Source organism: Grus americana, chromosome 3 (assembly GCF_028858705.1).
Source record: "Grus americana isolate bGruAme1 chromosome 3, bGruAme1.mat, whole genome shotgun sequence".
Lineage (NCBI taxonomy): Eukaryota > Metazoa > Chordata > Aves > Gruiformes > Gruidae > Grus > Grus americana.
The window spans coordinates 107,612,515-107,624,614 of NC_072854.1; the positions used below are offsets into that span (position 1 = coordinate 107,612,515).

Below are 12,100 nucleotides of genomic sequence, written 5' to 3' on the forward strand. Positions count from 1 at the left end.
TAAGCAAAAAATGAGACCATTCCCAAACCAAAATGGAGCCTAGTGACATTATTGAAATGTATTGTGTCTTTCTCACAGTGAAAATTCATTGCTAGTGGCTTTCATGTTTGACAGATTGGCATTTTTCTGAAGGAAAAATATTCCACTGGGAAATTCTAGTGCTAATATGGGTGTCGGTAGCAGGCTGCCTGGTTTTTTTCATTCTTTTTATTTTTATTCTTGAAGAATTCCCACTGGTAGTTCTGAAGTCGGTGGATATTTCTTCTGAAAATAAGGCTCCAGAGAGATATATTTTTCACACCAAATCCCCCCTCCCTCAAGTGGCGGTAGGATCTAGCTGTGCGGATTCATTATGTACTGTTCAGCAGCTGCCACATTTCACTCCAGTAGCAGTTGTACTTCATTTACGAACAAAATGATTCATATGTGAATATGGCAAAGTGCTGTGGCTCATGGTGGATTTGCACTGAGGGGCAGCTCGTGGGTGAGGATTGGGTACAAACAGATGTTGAAATAGAACTTTGCCTGATAGTTGATACAGTCATAAAAGTTTGTGCTTTAGAAGGGCAGGGCCTGCCAGAAATATGAGTGCATAAACACAGAGCAAAGGAGATTGTCTATGAATAATATTATTCATAGCCTCCCTGCAACTTGGCTAAGATAAGCAAATAAATGGTAACACTTGACCTATATACAAAATTATGAATGAGGAAATGAAATGGATTGATAGCGTTCTGCCATTAGTCCCGTAATGCAAAAGCAGTGGGACACCCAATCACTGCAGCAAATGTGAAGGTGATTGAAGGAAGACTCCTCCTTTACACAAAACGTTGTTGCGTTCACTACCCTGGAAAAATTCCCAGCCTGTTTCTTTTATTTACTGTGGTGTAAATTAGGAGTATTTCTGCTAAAAAGAGTGCGATCTTCACAGGGGTAAAAGCAGCGGAAGCAAGAAATGAAGACGTATGCCTGAAATGTTGCAAAAGATAGCAGTCTTAATACTTCAGCACATAAGCTCTGTGGGTGTAGTGAGGAGAGGTGCCTTTCTTAATGCCAAAGCTTCCATCGGAACTTGGGCAAAATTATGCTGTGCGTGTCCCCCCCCATGAAAGATGACACAAAACTCGCTGCTTCAGAGAGGCTGCTGGCTACGCGGAACAGCCCTCGGGAAAGCTGGGCAAAGGGGGGAGAAGAGAAATGTATTTAGTTTAAAATAGGTAAATAATAATTTAAATATTTTTAAATAATCTTTTAATAATAATAATGTAATAGTTTAAATTTAGTTTGAAATCTCTTTTAAAAGAAGCCCCGGGTTTGTGCATTTTTTGTGTATTTTTATTCCAGGGTGGAGAGGAATAAAGGTTCATTAAAACCCAAAATACATGAAATTCTGTGGTGCCAGCTGAGACCTCGCAAGCCATGCTAACTTCACAGAAAACACGTGTTCAACAGCGCTTCTTGGTATTTGCCCTTTGGTGCCAGTGCCCGCTGGACCAGAGGAAGGAACTCACTGCAGCTGTTGTGCTTAAGCGTAGGTGCCCTCCTTTATTTGTGCTTTTAACGGCCCTGAGGTGGTAGCTGACAGCGTAGAGGCAGTTTTGAGTTTCCAGTGATCCCTCAGCATCTTTTGCTCATGAGTGGATTAAACTGCACAGCTACCCTTAGGTGGATTAATGTCCCTGCTCTGCAAAAGCAAACCTCGAGCTAGGGCGATGTTGCATCTGCCACAACCTCTCAGGGTGCCGCTAGCAGAAAACACAGCCCTGTGCTTTTCACTCAAGCGCCTCATTTATTTATTTTTTTCTTGCAGGATTCCACAAACACTTAGGAGAGCAAATAATCCAAAGGCTCATTACTGCGCATAAATCCCTCAGCCTTCTGGGCTTCCTTCTCTGGAGCCACTGTGAAAATGGACACATCAATACAGCCTTCTGCAGAAAAGCTGACAATCTCAAAATGGTGTCATGCTGCAATAACTGAAATCTCCTGCCAGGTTGGTGATGGTGCTTTCTAATCAACTTTGCAATGAATATTTCTTAAATCATGTTAATCCACCATTTAAGCAGAGATATCAGTTCCAGACAATGAATCAGCATACCTGGAGGGGAATATACCTGCCGCTTCCCCAGAGAGGAGGCGATTAACAGCATGTGTGCTGTCAGATGAGCTAGCAGCACTGGCATTTATCACCCCAGAGCTCCTTTCCTGCAATGAAGGAAATCTTTGCTCCCTGCTTCTAGTGCAATCAGCTTTTATTTATGTAGCGGTTGTGGAAAATAGCTCTTAAAGGAAACCTGCACCTGTTTTGCTCTCTGGGGCAGGTTTTGCTCTAATTTACACGGATACGTTTCCCATTAGAGTTTCCTAAATGTTCAGTTCTCATACAGAAATGAGAGCACTGAAATGTGAGTAGGCAGGATGCAGTGCACAGCTTTTGAAGATCCAGTTCTGGAGACCTACAGAACTAAATTGAACATTGATGAAGAAGCTGAACTGTCTTTTTCATGAGCGCTGTTTGTGTTCTCATGTCCCCAAGCTCCTAGGGACCAACTGCTATGGGAACGGCTAACATCCCACCTCAAAGAGACTGCAGTCCAAGTTGGAAGTCTTGTTCTGAAGAAATTTCTGAGCCCAGGTAATTCTGTTACTTTGGGTAAGGAAAGAACTACGCATTAGTTAAGTTTTTTCTGTTAAGCCCCAAGCTAAACTTCATGAACATTCACTGCAGAGTAACTTTTCTCTTCAAGAATAAGCTGTGGTAGCTTGAAAAAGAGAGGGTAATTGTTGGGATAAGTACCTAACCTGCTGTGCACATGCAGCCACAACCCGAGCTGGTTTTCCATTTACTAGCTCAGGTATTAACAGCAGTGGGGCCTTAGCACGGTGTTTAAAGTGCACTAATCACACAGATCTTCACGTGATCTTTGCAACTACTGTGGACCTCTGTGCTGCCACTGCTGTGTAACGCTTGCACGTGGCCTAGCTGGCCTGAAGCCAGCGTGGATGCTGCCGCATGAGCTACAGCTCCAGAAACAATGAAGCATAGAGATGTTTCTTTGAGAAGGGACCTCAGGAGGCTTTGGGTCCTACTCCTGCTCAAAGCAGGGTTGACTTCCAAGGTAGTGATGTTGCTCATAGCCTTGTCCAGCTGAATGTCTCCAAGGGTGGAGATGCTCCAGTATTTCCAGGCATCTGTTCCTGGACTGAACCACCCTGAAGATTTTTTTTCTCTCCAACCTTGTGTAATTTCCCTTGCTGCTGTTTGTGCCTATTGCCTCTGCCCTTCTGCTGTGCACCTTTGAGAAGAGTCTGGCTGCACCTTCTCTGTAACTGCCTTTTAGTTAGTGGGAGACTGCAATTAGCTCTCTTTAGGCTTCTGCAATTAGGCTGTCAGCCTCTTCTCTCACATGTGTACTCCAGCCCCCTGACCATCCTGGTGGGTTTCTGCTCGACTTGCTGCACTTTCAGTGTCCCTCCTACACTGGATAGCTTGAAACTGGACATAGTATTGCAGATATGGTCTCAAAAGCGCTGTGCAAAGGGGAAGGAACCCCTGCCTTGATCCTCTGGCTATGCTGCAGCTCATGCAGCCCAAGATGCTGTTGGTTTGCTTTACTGCAAGGGTGAATTGTTGGCTCTTGTTCAGCTTGCTGTCCACCAGGAAGCCAAGGGCCTTTTCTTCAAAAATGTGTTTACAGGCTGTAGTAGTACACTTAGGGTTGCTGCCAGGGAACATGTCCCTGAGAATGTGCTGCACCCATTTCCTTGGATTCTGGGTCTCTTTTGACTATCTCAGTTTGGCCTCCCAAAAATGAAATAACCTTCTCCTTCCCATACTTTTGCTAGATACTCTTTAAATCTTTGGCTTTGGGCTTTAGGATAACAGAGACCAATCCCCTAGGTCTCCTAAGCATATGGATAACTCTTACTTCCTGAGGCAATCCTGGAGGAAATAAACCACCAAAGTGAGTGAACTGATGTGGAATTATGTAAGAGCCCAGTGTAAATGCTAACAGGTATTGCCCTAAACTGATCCGCTGTTTTTTACTGGGGCAGAAAGAATGACACACAGCTCTGATAACTTGGCTCGTGATGAGTTCTGCCAGGCTGTGCCTGGATCCAGGATGATTGCGGCATTTCCTGGTGGTATGAGGAGGAGAACAGATAATGTGAAAGTGTGGGAGTTTGCAAACAAATCCTGTTTTCTTATAAGAATAACTGCGACCGAAACCACAGTTAGCCACAGGGAACTATCAACTGACATAGGTCGATAGGCAATTCACTGTGGATGGCTAATAGAAGTATATAGATATCTCCATGGTACAGTATCTCTATGAAACTATTACGCCTGAGTCAGATTGCTTGCTTTTAGCCCTGAACTTGACTTCAACTTGGTTGCGTTTACTTAAGGCGTGGCAAAAAGCTGCCCTATAAAGGAGAACGGGGATAGTGCCAGCCTGTCTGTCACTCTGTCGATGTTGGCCAGAGAGTTACACCGGAGGCACTGCAGGTAAAACGTGACTTTGCTGTTTTACTTAGTACAAGATGAAGCAGGTGAAATACAAGTAATAGTGCTGGAAAAACAGCAGACACATTGAGAGGGATATGTCTCGGGGAGACTGAATAAATTAAAGTCCTCATCCTTAATGTTACCTGGAGGGAAAGAAAAGATGAATTTGATGTCCTTAGAAATAGCCTTACAGTAAAAAGGTAAGTTGTCAGAAGTAATTGGATCAAGTGGGAGTGGAGATCCTAAGAGGAGGAGGACTCTATAGTTACTACATGCTGTTGTTAAATGAGGTAGAAAAAAGGTATCTGGAACTGTCCTATGTTACGTATGCAAAACGAAGAGAAAATTGACTTAATAAATAGCCAGAAGGGAGTACTTCACAGACTGTTTGGAGCAGAAGGTCGTGCAAGATGCCACTGGGAAAGTAATCTCCTGGAGGGTTGCCAAAGTGCCTGGCTTTGTTTTTGATTTTCTGAGGTACTGAAAGCTACCACACGTTGTATGTACAAGGAGCTCTTGTCCGTCTGAGGTTTGGGACACTCAAGTTCAGGTCACTGCTCTGCCTCTGCAGTTTGCTGTCACTGTGGGCAAGCTGCTGAAAAGCAGTACTCTCTCATTTGGTTTTTCTCTGAATGGAAGGAGAGCTAAAATCTCATGCTTTCCTTCATTATAAGACAATTCTGGAGCTGACTTCCCAAAGTTCTTACAATGCTCCAAATACATAAATGACAGAGTCTTAGAGCAGAAGAGTGCTTGCATTACTGCAGCATATATTGAATGTCATGGGTGAGATGAAATGTACATCGATAGTTTGGAGTGTTTGAGAGGAAACGGGGGAAGAAGGGCTGATGGCTTTTTGGTTCTTCTGGTATTCTTTGTAGTGTTTGAGAAAATTCAGCTGCTCTTCCTAAAGTACAGAAACTCAGCTGAGTCAACATGTAATGGAAATGTTTTGAGAAAATCGTTGGAGAGGAGAAGGTGGATAGTTCAGCTATGAAGTAGACACATGTTTCTAATTGGCTATTTGCACTTTCTACTTGGTGAAAAATATCAGAAGCCATTGAAGGAAATTATGTTTGTACTCTGACATAAATCTTTATGCAAAGTGTAATTAGCTGTCAGTAGCATTTGCCACCATTGAGTACCTGATTATAATAGTTGCTTGACATCTTTCGTGAATGAGTGCTGGAGGGGGAGGAAACACACCCTTTGCCATTGGCTTTTAAGCTGTTTAATGCAGAAAATGGTGGGTGCTTGGGGTTCCCAGGTTAGTTTCTGTGGGGGTCACCGAATTTTTTGCTCTGCTATCCTCAGAGACTCCCCTTTCCTTCCCATCCCTTCCAACTGTCACACTTGATCTCTTTTTCTCCTTCTCTCTGTAGATTTTCCATTCCTTTCCCCCTCACTCTTTGTAATTTCACCCTCTCTCTGAGACAGACAGCAAGAAGAAGGATCTCTCTCTACCGAGAAGGAAGAGGGACCAAAAAAGAGCAGTAGGTACAATGTTGAGTGTGATTCCTTTCCCCATTTCAGATAAGTAAATGTGTTGGAAGAGATCCCATGACTAAGTAAATGTATGTTTAACCCCTTCTGAATAATAATTTCCTTCCTTAGTTGAGAGGCAGTCTCTTGTTTTTCTCCAGTGTTTCACAATAAGTCTGAACCAGCTTTCGTGTGCATTTGAAATCCCTCCCTCTCTCGTCATGTGGCAGGGAGCAGTCCAAGGGCAACGCCTCTGAGACCCGTTGCATTATAACTTTGTCCCTTTCCAGTCTTTCTGCCTCAGAGTTGAGTTCAATAAAGGTAAAAAGCTCCCCAACTAGGCAGGCAATATTCTGCTTTAAAAGCTGTTGTGATCTATGCTGTTGCTGATGCACCTGTGAGACCCGGCCTGTGGCCAAGGGCTCAGGATGCTGCTCCGAAAGAGGTGGCGTGGACAGGACAGTGCTAGCCAGGTGTGTGTGACCCCATGGGCTGCCTACGCAGTGGCACGGACAGATATAGAGCTCATGTATCTGTGCATGTGTGCCCCCAGACACAATGCTGATGAAGTTATTCCTGCAAGGGAAAAGTAGTTAAGTGTGTTATTTTCTTCAGTCTGGTTGCTAATTTATTCTGGATATGTTAAACAACGTAATTAAACACACACACACACATGCTTAAAAACTCTTGTTCTCTGTCAGAAGAGGGAGAACGCGTGTCAGACCCAGCCTTCAAGCTCTGTTAGTTTTAATTTGAGTTTTGGAATTAGTAATCAGTTTTGCTGGAACTCTGTTGCAAGAAATAGATCTTAGCATGCATGGGGCCTGGGCACAGTTTCAAATGAGTATTTGTTAAAAAGAAGCCATTCCCTTGTCGTGTTATGGTACATTACATGAGATTTATTTCCATTGTATTAAAAATGTGCAAGCCCAAGGGGAACGTTCTCTATTCTTGTTGGCCGAGAGTGATTTCTGAATTCCATCTGATTTTTTTGTGGGGCTTATAATTAAAACAATGAGATGCAAAACTCCTTATTTTTCTAGGCTGTTGTTACAATGCCAGGAGGCCAGGTGACTTGAGCAAGGTGATGACACTAAGTAAAAAGTGTGTGTGCATGTGTCGGGGCTGTATCACGCCTTCAGTGTGGCTGGTCTGATTTTCTCATGTGTGAACGAATCACAATATAAATCTGAGGCTTTGCTCTTACTGGAGTTATCCTGTACTGCACCAGGAACATATCAGATCTACAGATAAATTTGTTTGATGGGAAAGAGACCTTTCATCTACTAAAAATTAAAACCCAAAATAATAATAATAATAAAAAAATAAATATCTATGGCATCCATTGGCTTGAAAGTGAAACTAAGTGACTTCAGGCTGGAAATTAGCACAGCAAAGTTAATTAACTGTAGAGTGGCTTGCCCAGGGTATGTTGTGGTGGATTTCCCAGTGCTAATTTATGAGGAGGTACATCTTAAGTGGAAGCCAGGAGCTGGGGGCAGGAATCTCTGGATCAAGTGCAGTGGCATCTGTCATGCAAGAAGCCAGAGGAGGTGATCACAGTGATCCTTCTTGCCCTTAAAAGTCTACTAATACAGGGCTTCACCAGGGGCTTCTCTTTTCTTAAGGAAAGAGTCAAAAAGGGGAATTATTGCTCAGGAAAGTTAAAATTTTGTTTTTGTGAGGGCAAGTGTGAATGAAGGGTGAAAACTGGTGTGGACCTTGAGTTATATTTTGATCCAGCAACATGTAATTTTGTGTGACAAAAGGTGGTGGAGGAGCAAAGAGGCAAGGCAGGCTGCGTAACCTTCCTGCTACTTCTCTGAACTCTGAAATTGGCAACAGAGATCTATAGCTGAAGGAAGATTCCCCACGAGGTGATGCACATGTGTGTGTGTCTCTGTACATCCACGTGGCTTGGGGGAGTGCACCTGAAAGCCTGTATTCTGGTTAGACAAAACAAATTGCTGTTTTTAAGCTCCAATGCCACCACCCCTCCAAAAGGGTAGATTTTCCACCTTCCTGTGCCCTTCTCCCACTTCTGTCCTAAAAGTCCTCCCACCCTCCAGTCCAGCATCTCCATGGAAGATGCACTACCTCCCTTTGGAAAAATGTAGATCTTTGATGGCAAGAGTCCTGCTGTGCTTTTTGATGATTGTAAAGAAGACAGAGTCCAGAACAGGAGATTTAGCTCCCGCATCCTTATCCTAGCTGTGCCAGCACATATATTAGCAGATCTGTCCAGTCTAGGGTTTCACTGTGTGTGCGAAATGTTCACTTTTCCAAAGTGAATTGCCCCTTTCCTTCAGACACATTAACAAAGAGGGGTTTGAACATGCTCCAGACTGGAATACCTATAGATGCCATGCAATGACTGCCCAGTTTAAATATGAATTTACAATTTTGATATGTTTAAACACTGGCCTCCAAATGAACTACTGAGTCCAAAACCCCCAGACCTTGCTGTACACTCATGTGAGCAAGTAGTGCAGGTGGGATCTAGGGCTGGGTGTTGCAGCTCAGTCCCATCTCAGCACTGTAGCTGTAGGGAATCTGGTGGAGCATCTGTGTAAGCTGGTAGGAAGCCACCCCCTAATCTACCTGGGGATTTGGAACAGATCCCAAGGAAAGGCAAGTCTCTACCTTCTCTAGGTCTCACAAAGAGTGACCATCAAGTATTCACTTGTGGAAATGAAATAAAGTAAATAACTCGAAACATGCCCTGGGCACAGGTGTGACCCATGGCCAGAAGAGTTCTGGGTACCTCTGAGCAGCCTCCCTGCTCACACCCCCTCCCTCCTCCCCTATGTCTGCAGCTCCTGCTCCATCCTCTACACTCGCTTATGTTGCAGATGTACCTCAATGCTAACACAGCGGCTCACTAACAGCTTTGCTCTCTGTCCTCAGGGAAGACTCAAAATTGAATTTGTAGCAGTGACAGCACTGGTTTAAGATAAACCAGTTGGGATTTGACGACTACTCTTTCCCCAGGCGTTTCCAGCTAATAAGGATTTTGTCACTGTGACTGCCCTCAGCTTTGCAAACTGCTGCTCCACAGTCCTCTTGGTGGGGAGTCGGGGGGTGGGGAGGTTTCTTTCCCACAACACTTTGGATCGGGAAACTAATGGCAGTCCATGTCTTTCCCACACAGGAAAGGGGCACAATGCTTGCCCCCAGCTCTACTCTGACATTGGAACAGGGTTGGCAAAAAACAGGGGCAATGGAAAGCCTCCAGAACCTGAAGAAATTTAATAACCAGGACTTCAGCCACCTGCGAGCCTTGTGTCTGAGCCAAGGACTGCTTTTTGAGGATGACACCTTCCCTGCTCATGTCAATTCCATTGGTCCCAACCTGCTCCCAAAGGATAAGCTGCATCAAATACAGTGGAAGAGGCCAACTGTGAGTTATGCCAGCCAGGGTGTTTTGTAGCCCTGCTGCTGAATGGGGGCACTGATGGCCGGGGGCACTGATGGCCAGGGACTAAAGGCCTTCACCTTGGGGGATGAGATCTGTGCTAAGCAGGGAAGTAGACCCCAAGGGGAACACTGGGAGCACCACACTGCAAGGAAGCATCCTTGCTGTGGTATGTGTAGGGAAGATAAGATAACCTCTGTAACATTAATGAATTCATTGGGTAAATTTTTGTAGGAAGTTTGTTTCCACCTGTGAACCTGACTACAACTAGTGTTCCCACTTTGATATGCTTCTAGAGGACTTTGTGCAAAGCTGAAAAGCTGTCAAATTCTATTAAAGATCTCTGATTTCTGTAATCCAAGCCACTGACTCAGCAATACCTATTTTAAAGTAATTGGGACAAGGCAGGAGATGATGTTTGTCTGCTGATTCCCAGTTGTAGTTTAATAGGCAGTTGTCATCATCTGGCACATGGATGTTTAAATTGGGAGGTAGAATCACATACTCAGCTTTTTTATCCTAGGACATAATTCAGGGAATCTTTCCACAGTGAGACTGCGCTATGTAGCACTGCTGTGTACCATTTCCTGCTGGTGCAGCTACTGGATTTGCCATGTGCTGCCCTTTTGCTGGGTTTTTCTGAGCGCACCACTAATGCCTGGGGCCTTTGGCTTCCCTGGGCTGCAGCAAACCAGTTCATCTCCCTGCAGGCAAACCACCGGGGTGTAGAGACAAAAACTGTGAGACTGCAGAGACAGGACAAGACAACTGGAAAACATTTATTTGGATGGCAGGTGCAAACAGAGCAATGAGGGTATGCTGGGGCCTGGCAGTGTGGTGGCCTTGGCTATAGCAACAGCAGAGACTGCTGTCAGCATGGACGTTGAAAGCCATGGCTCACAGAAGAGAAGCAGGCTAGCCCAGGGAACCTGCACAGCTGCTGGATATGGATGCCCAAAGGGAAAGACAGGAAGCCCCAGCCCTGGTGTAAAAGGAATGTGATGTGGTGAAGGATCAGATGGAGCAGAAACTGCAGCCTGGACACCAACAGGGCTGTGGCTGCAACGTTGAGGTGATAGGGATGGGGCCTGAGGCTTGAACTTCTCACTACCCACTGCTGCAGCATGGCCTGAAAGTGTCAGAGAAATTGTGTGTGCAAACGTACAGGCATTTCCAATCTGGGTTGATGCGGTATGACATGGCTTGGTAGGTGTGGAGGTGCTGGTTGCAGACGTCTGGGTGTCCTCTGTGGAGCTGCTACAAAGGGATCATTCTCCTCTGCAGAAGCAGCTCCTACTGCTGGCTGAACATCTGGGCTTCTCCTCAGGCAGCCTTTCTTCAAATCCAGGTCCAGTGAGAATGAAGCTGGTGCTGTGGTTTTTACAACAGCACTCTGTTTACAGGGTTGAAGCAAGTGGGGATTATCTCTCTTGAAATAGGGGTTATAGTAGAAGAGTAACTAAAAAATGCAAAGGAGAGGAGTTAGTTGCCATCATTTCCAGACTGAGAAAGACAAAGATATGATAACTAAGCATTAGACTCACAAAAGACAAACATGGATACTAGAAAGGACTCTCAGGGGTGTTTTAAAGATGAATAAACTAGAATAAAATGTTATGATACAGTTCTGTTAAGTACTAACCACCCTGATGTTTATGCCATTTGGGAGCAGCAGAGAAGCGCAGGATTTCAAAAGCATACAAACTGACTTAGAAACCCAAATACCACTAATTTTGAGGCACTGCAGCATGGGATGAACATCTATCCTACTTGAATATCCTGAGAGTTATTTCATGTGCAAAGAGACTGGCGTACCTTGCCAAAAAGCAGAACCTGCTGCTGCTAGTGCTTGAAGTTCATCATGTGAGGCAGGTGTTGGAGAATCCCCTTCCACTTGGCTGAATCCACGAAGATTAAGCTGATGAATGAAAGTTTTCATGGAACTGGTTTCAAAAATTTGCCAGAGCAAATTTCCGTCCTAGCATTTCCCTTTTGAAGATTTTTTTCAGCAATCACTACACAGTTTCCAGCGTCACCCCACCAAATTGACTGAAACCAATGGCTTCCAACAATTTTTCAGAGATTTTTCAGGAAGGAGCAAGATGAAAAGTCATTGGCTTTGCCAGAGCTCTCCTCCAAGAAATGAAATCATGTGCTCGTGGCCCAGGCTTCACAAAGCAAACATTGAAAAGCCTTTCCTTCTATTATAGAGGTTAAGCTAGCATCACCAGCTGCTCTTCTATGATGTACTCAAGGGACAAAAGTTGAGACTGCTGACTCAACTGGGTCTTCTGGAACAGAAACGCAGGATGTGAGTGTTGAAGAAGGCTCCATTTCAATTTTTTTTCCTTGATTTGACCAAAATTTCCATCTGTAACCATTATTTCCTGACCTGCCAGGCTTCATCCTGCTAGACAAGATGCAAGATGAAGGGCAATGGCACCAGCTGCCTGGGGATCCCACCCAGAAGTTCTCAAACCTCTCCACAACACCCATGCTGTGCCATGGTGACATCACAGCATGGCCTCTGTCCGTTGCAGAATGAAGCAGAGGCAGAAGAAGTTGCTAAATAGTAAATAGCAGTGGTCACTTTTCATTTAGAGAGCTGCAGATATTTTGAGCCAAGTGTCAGGAAGTAAACAAAACTGTACTTTATTTCCAAAGTCCTAAGAGGCCGGTGCTGTGTCCAAGTT

At 44.6% G+C, this 12,100-nt stretch overlaps 1 protein-coding gene across 4 annotated transcripts in view; it reads left to right on the forward strand.

Annotated features, from left to right (window-relative positions):
* Nucleotides 1-1,869: 1,869 nt before the first annotated feature.
* Nucleotides 1,870-12,100, forward strand: part of LOC129204700 (calpain-13-like) — a 53,176-nt gene continuing 42,945 nt past the window's right edge. For 3 of the 4 annotated variants that reach the window (XM_054821123.1, XM_054821125.1, XM_054821124.1), the window contains exons 1-2: nucleotides 1,870-1,993; nucleotides 9,144-9,392. In XM_054821123.1, the coding sequence (XP_054677098.1) occupies nucleotides 1,910-1,993; nucleotides 9,144-9,392 (333 nt within the window). In that variant the 5' untranslated portion in view covers nucleotides 1,870-1,909. Of the gene's footprint in view, nucleotides 1,994-2,536; nucleotides 2,636-9,143; nucleotides 9,393-12,100 lie in introns of all 4 variants that reach the window. The other variant, XM_054821126.1, reaches the window with a different exon arrangement.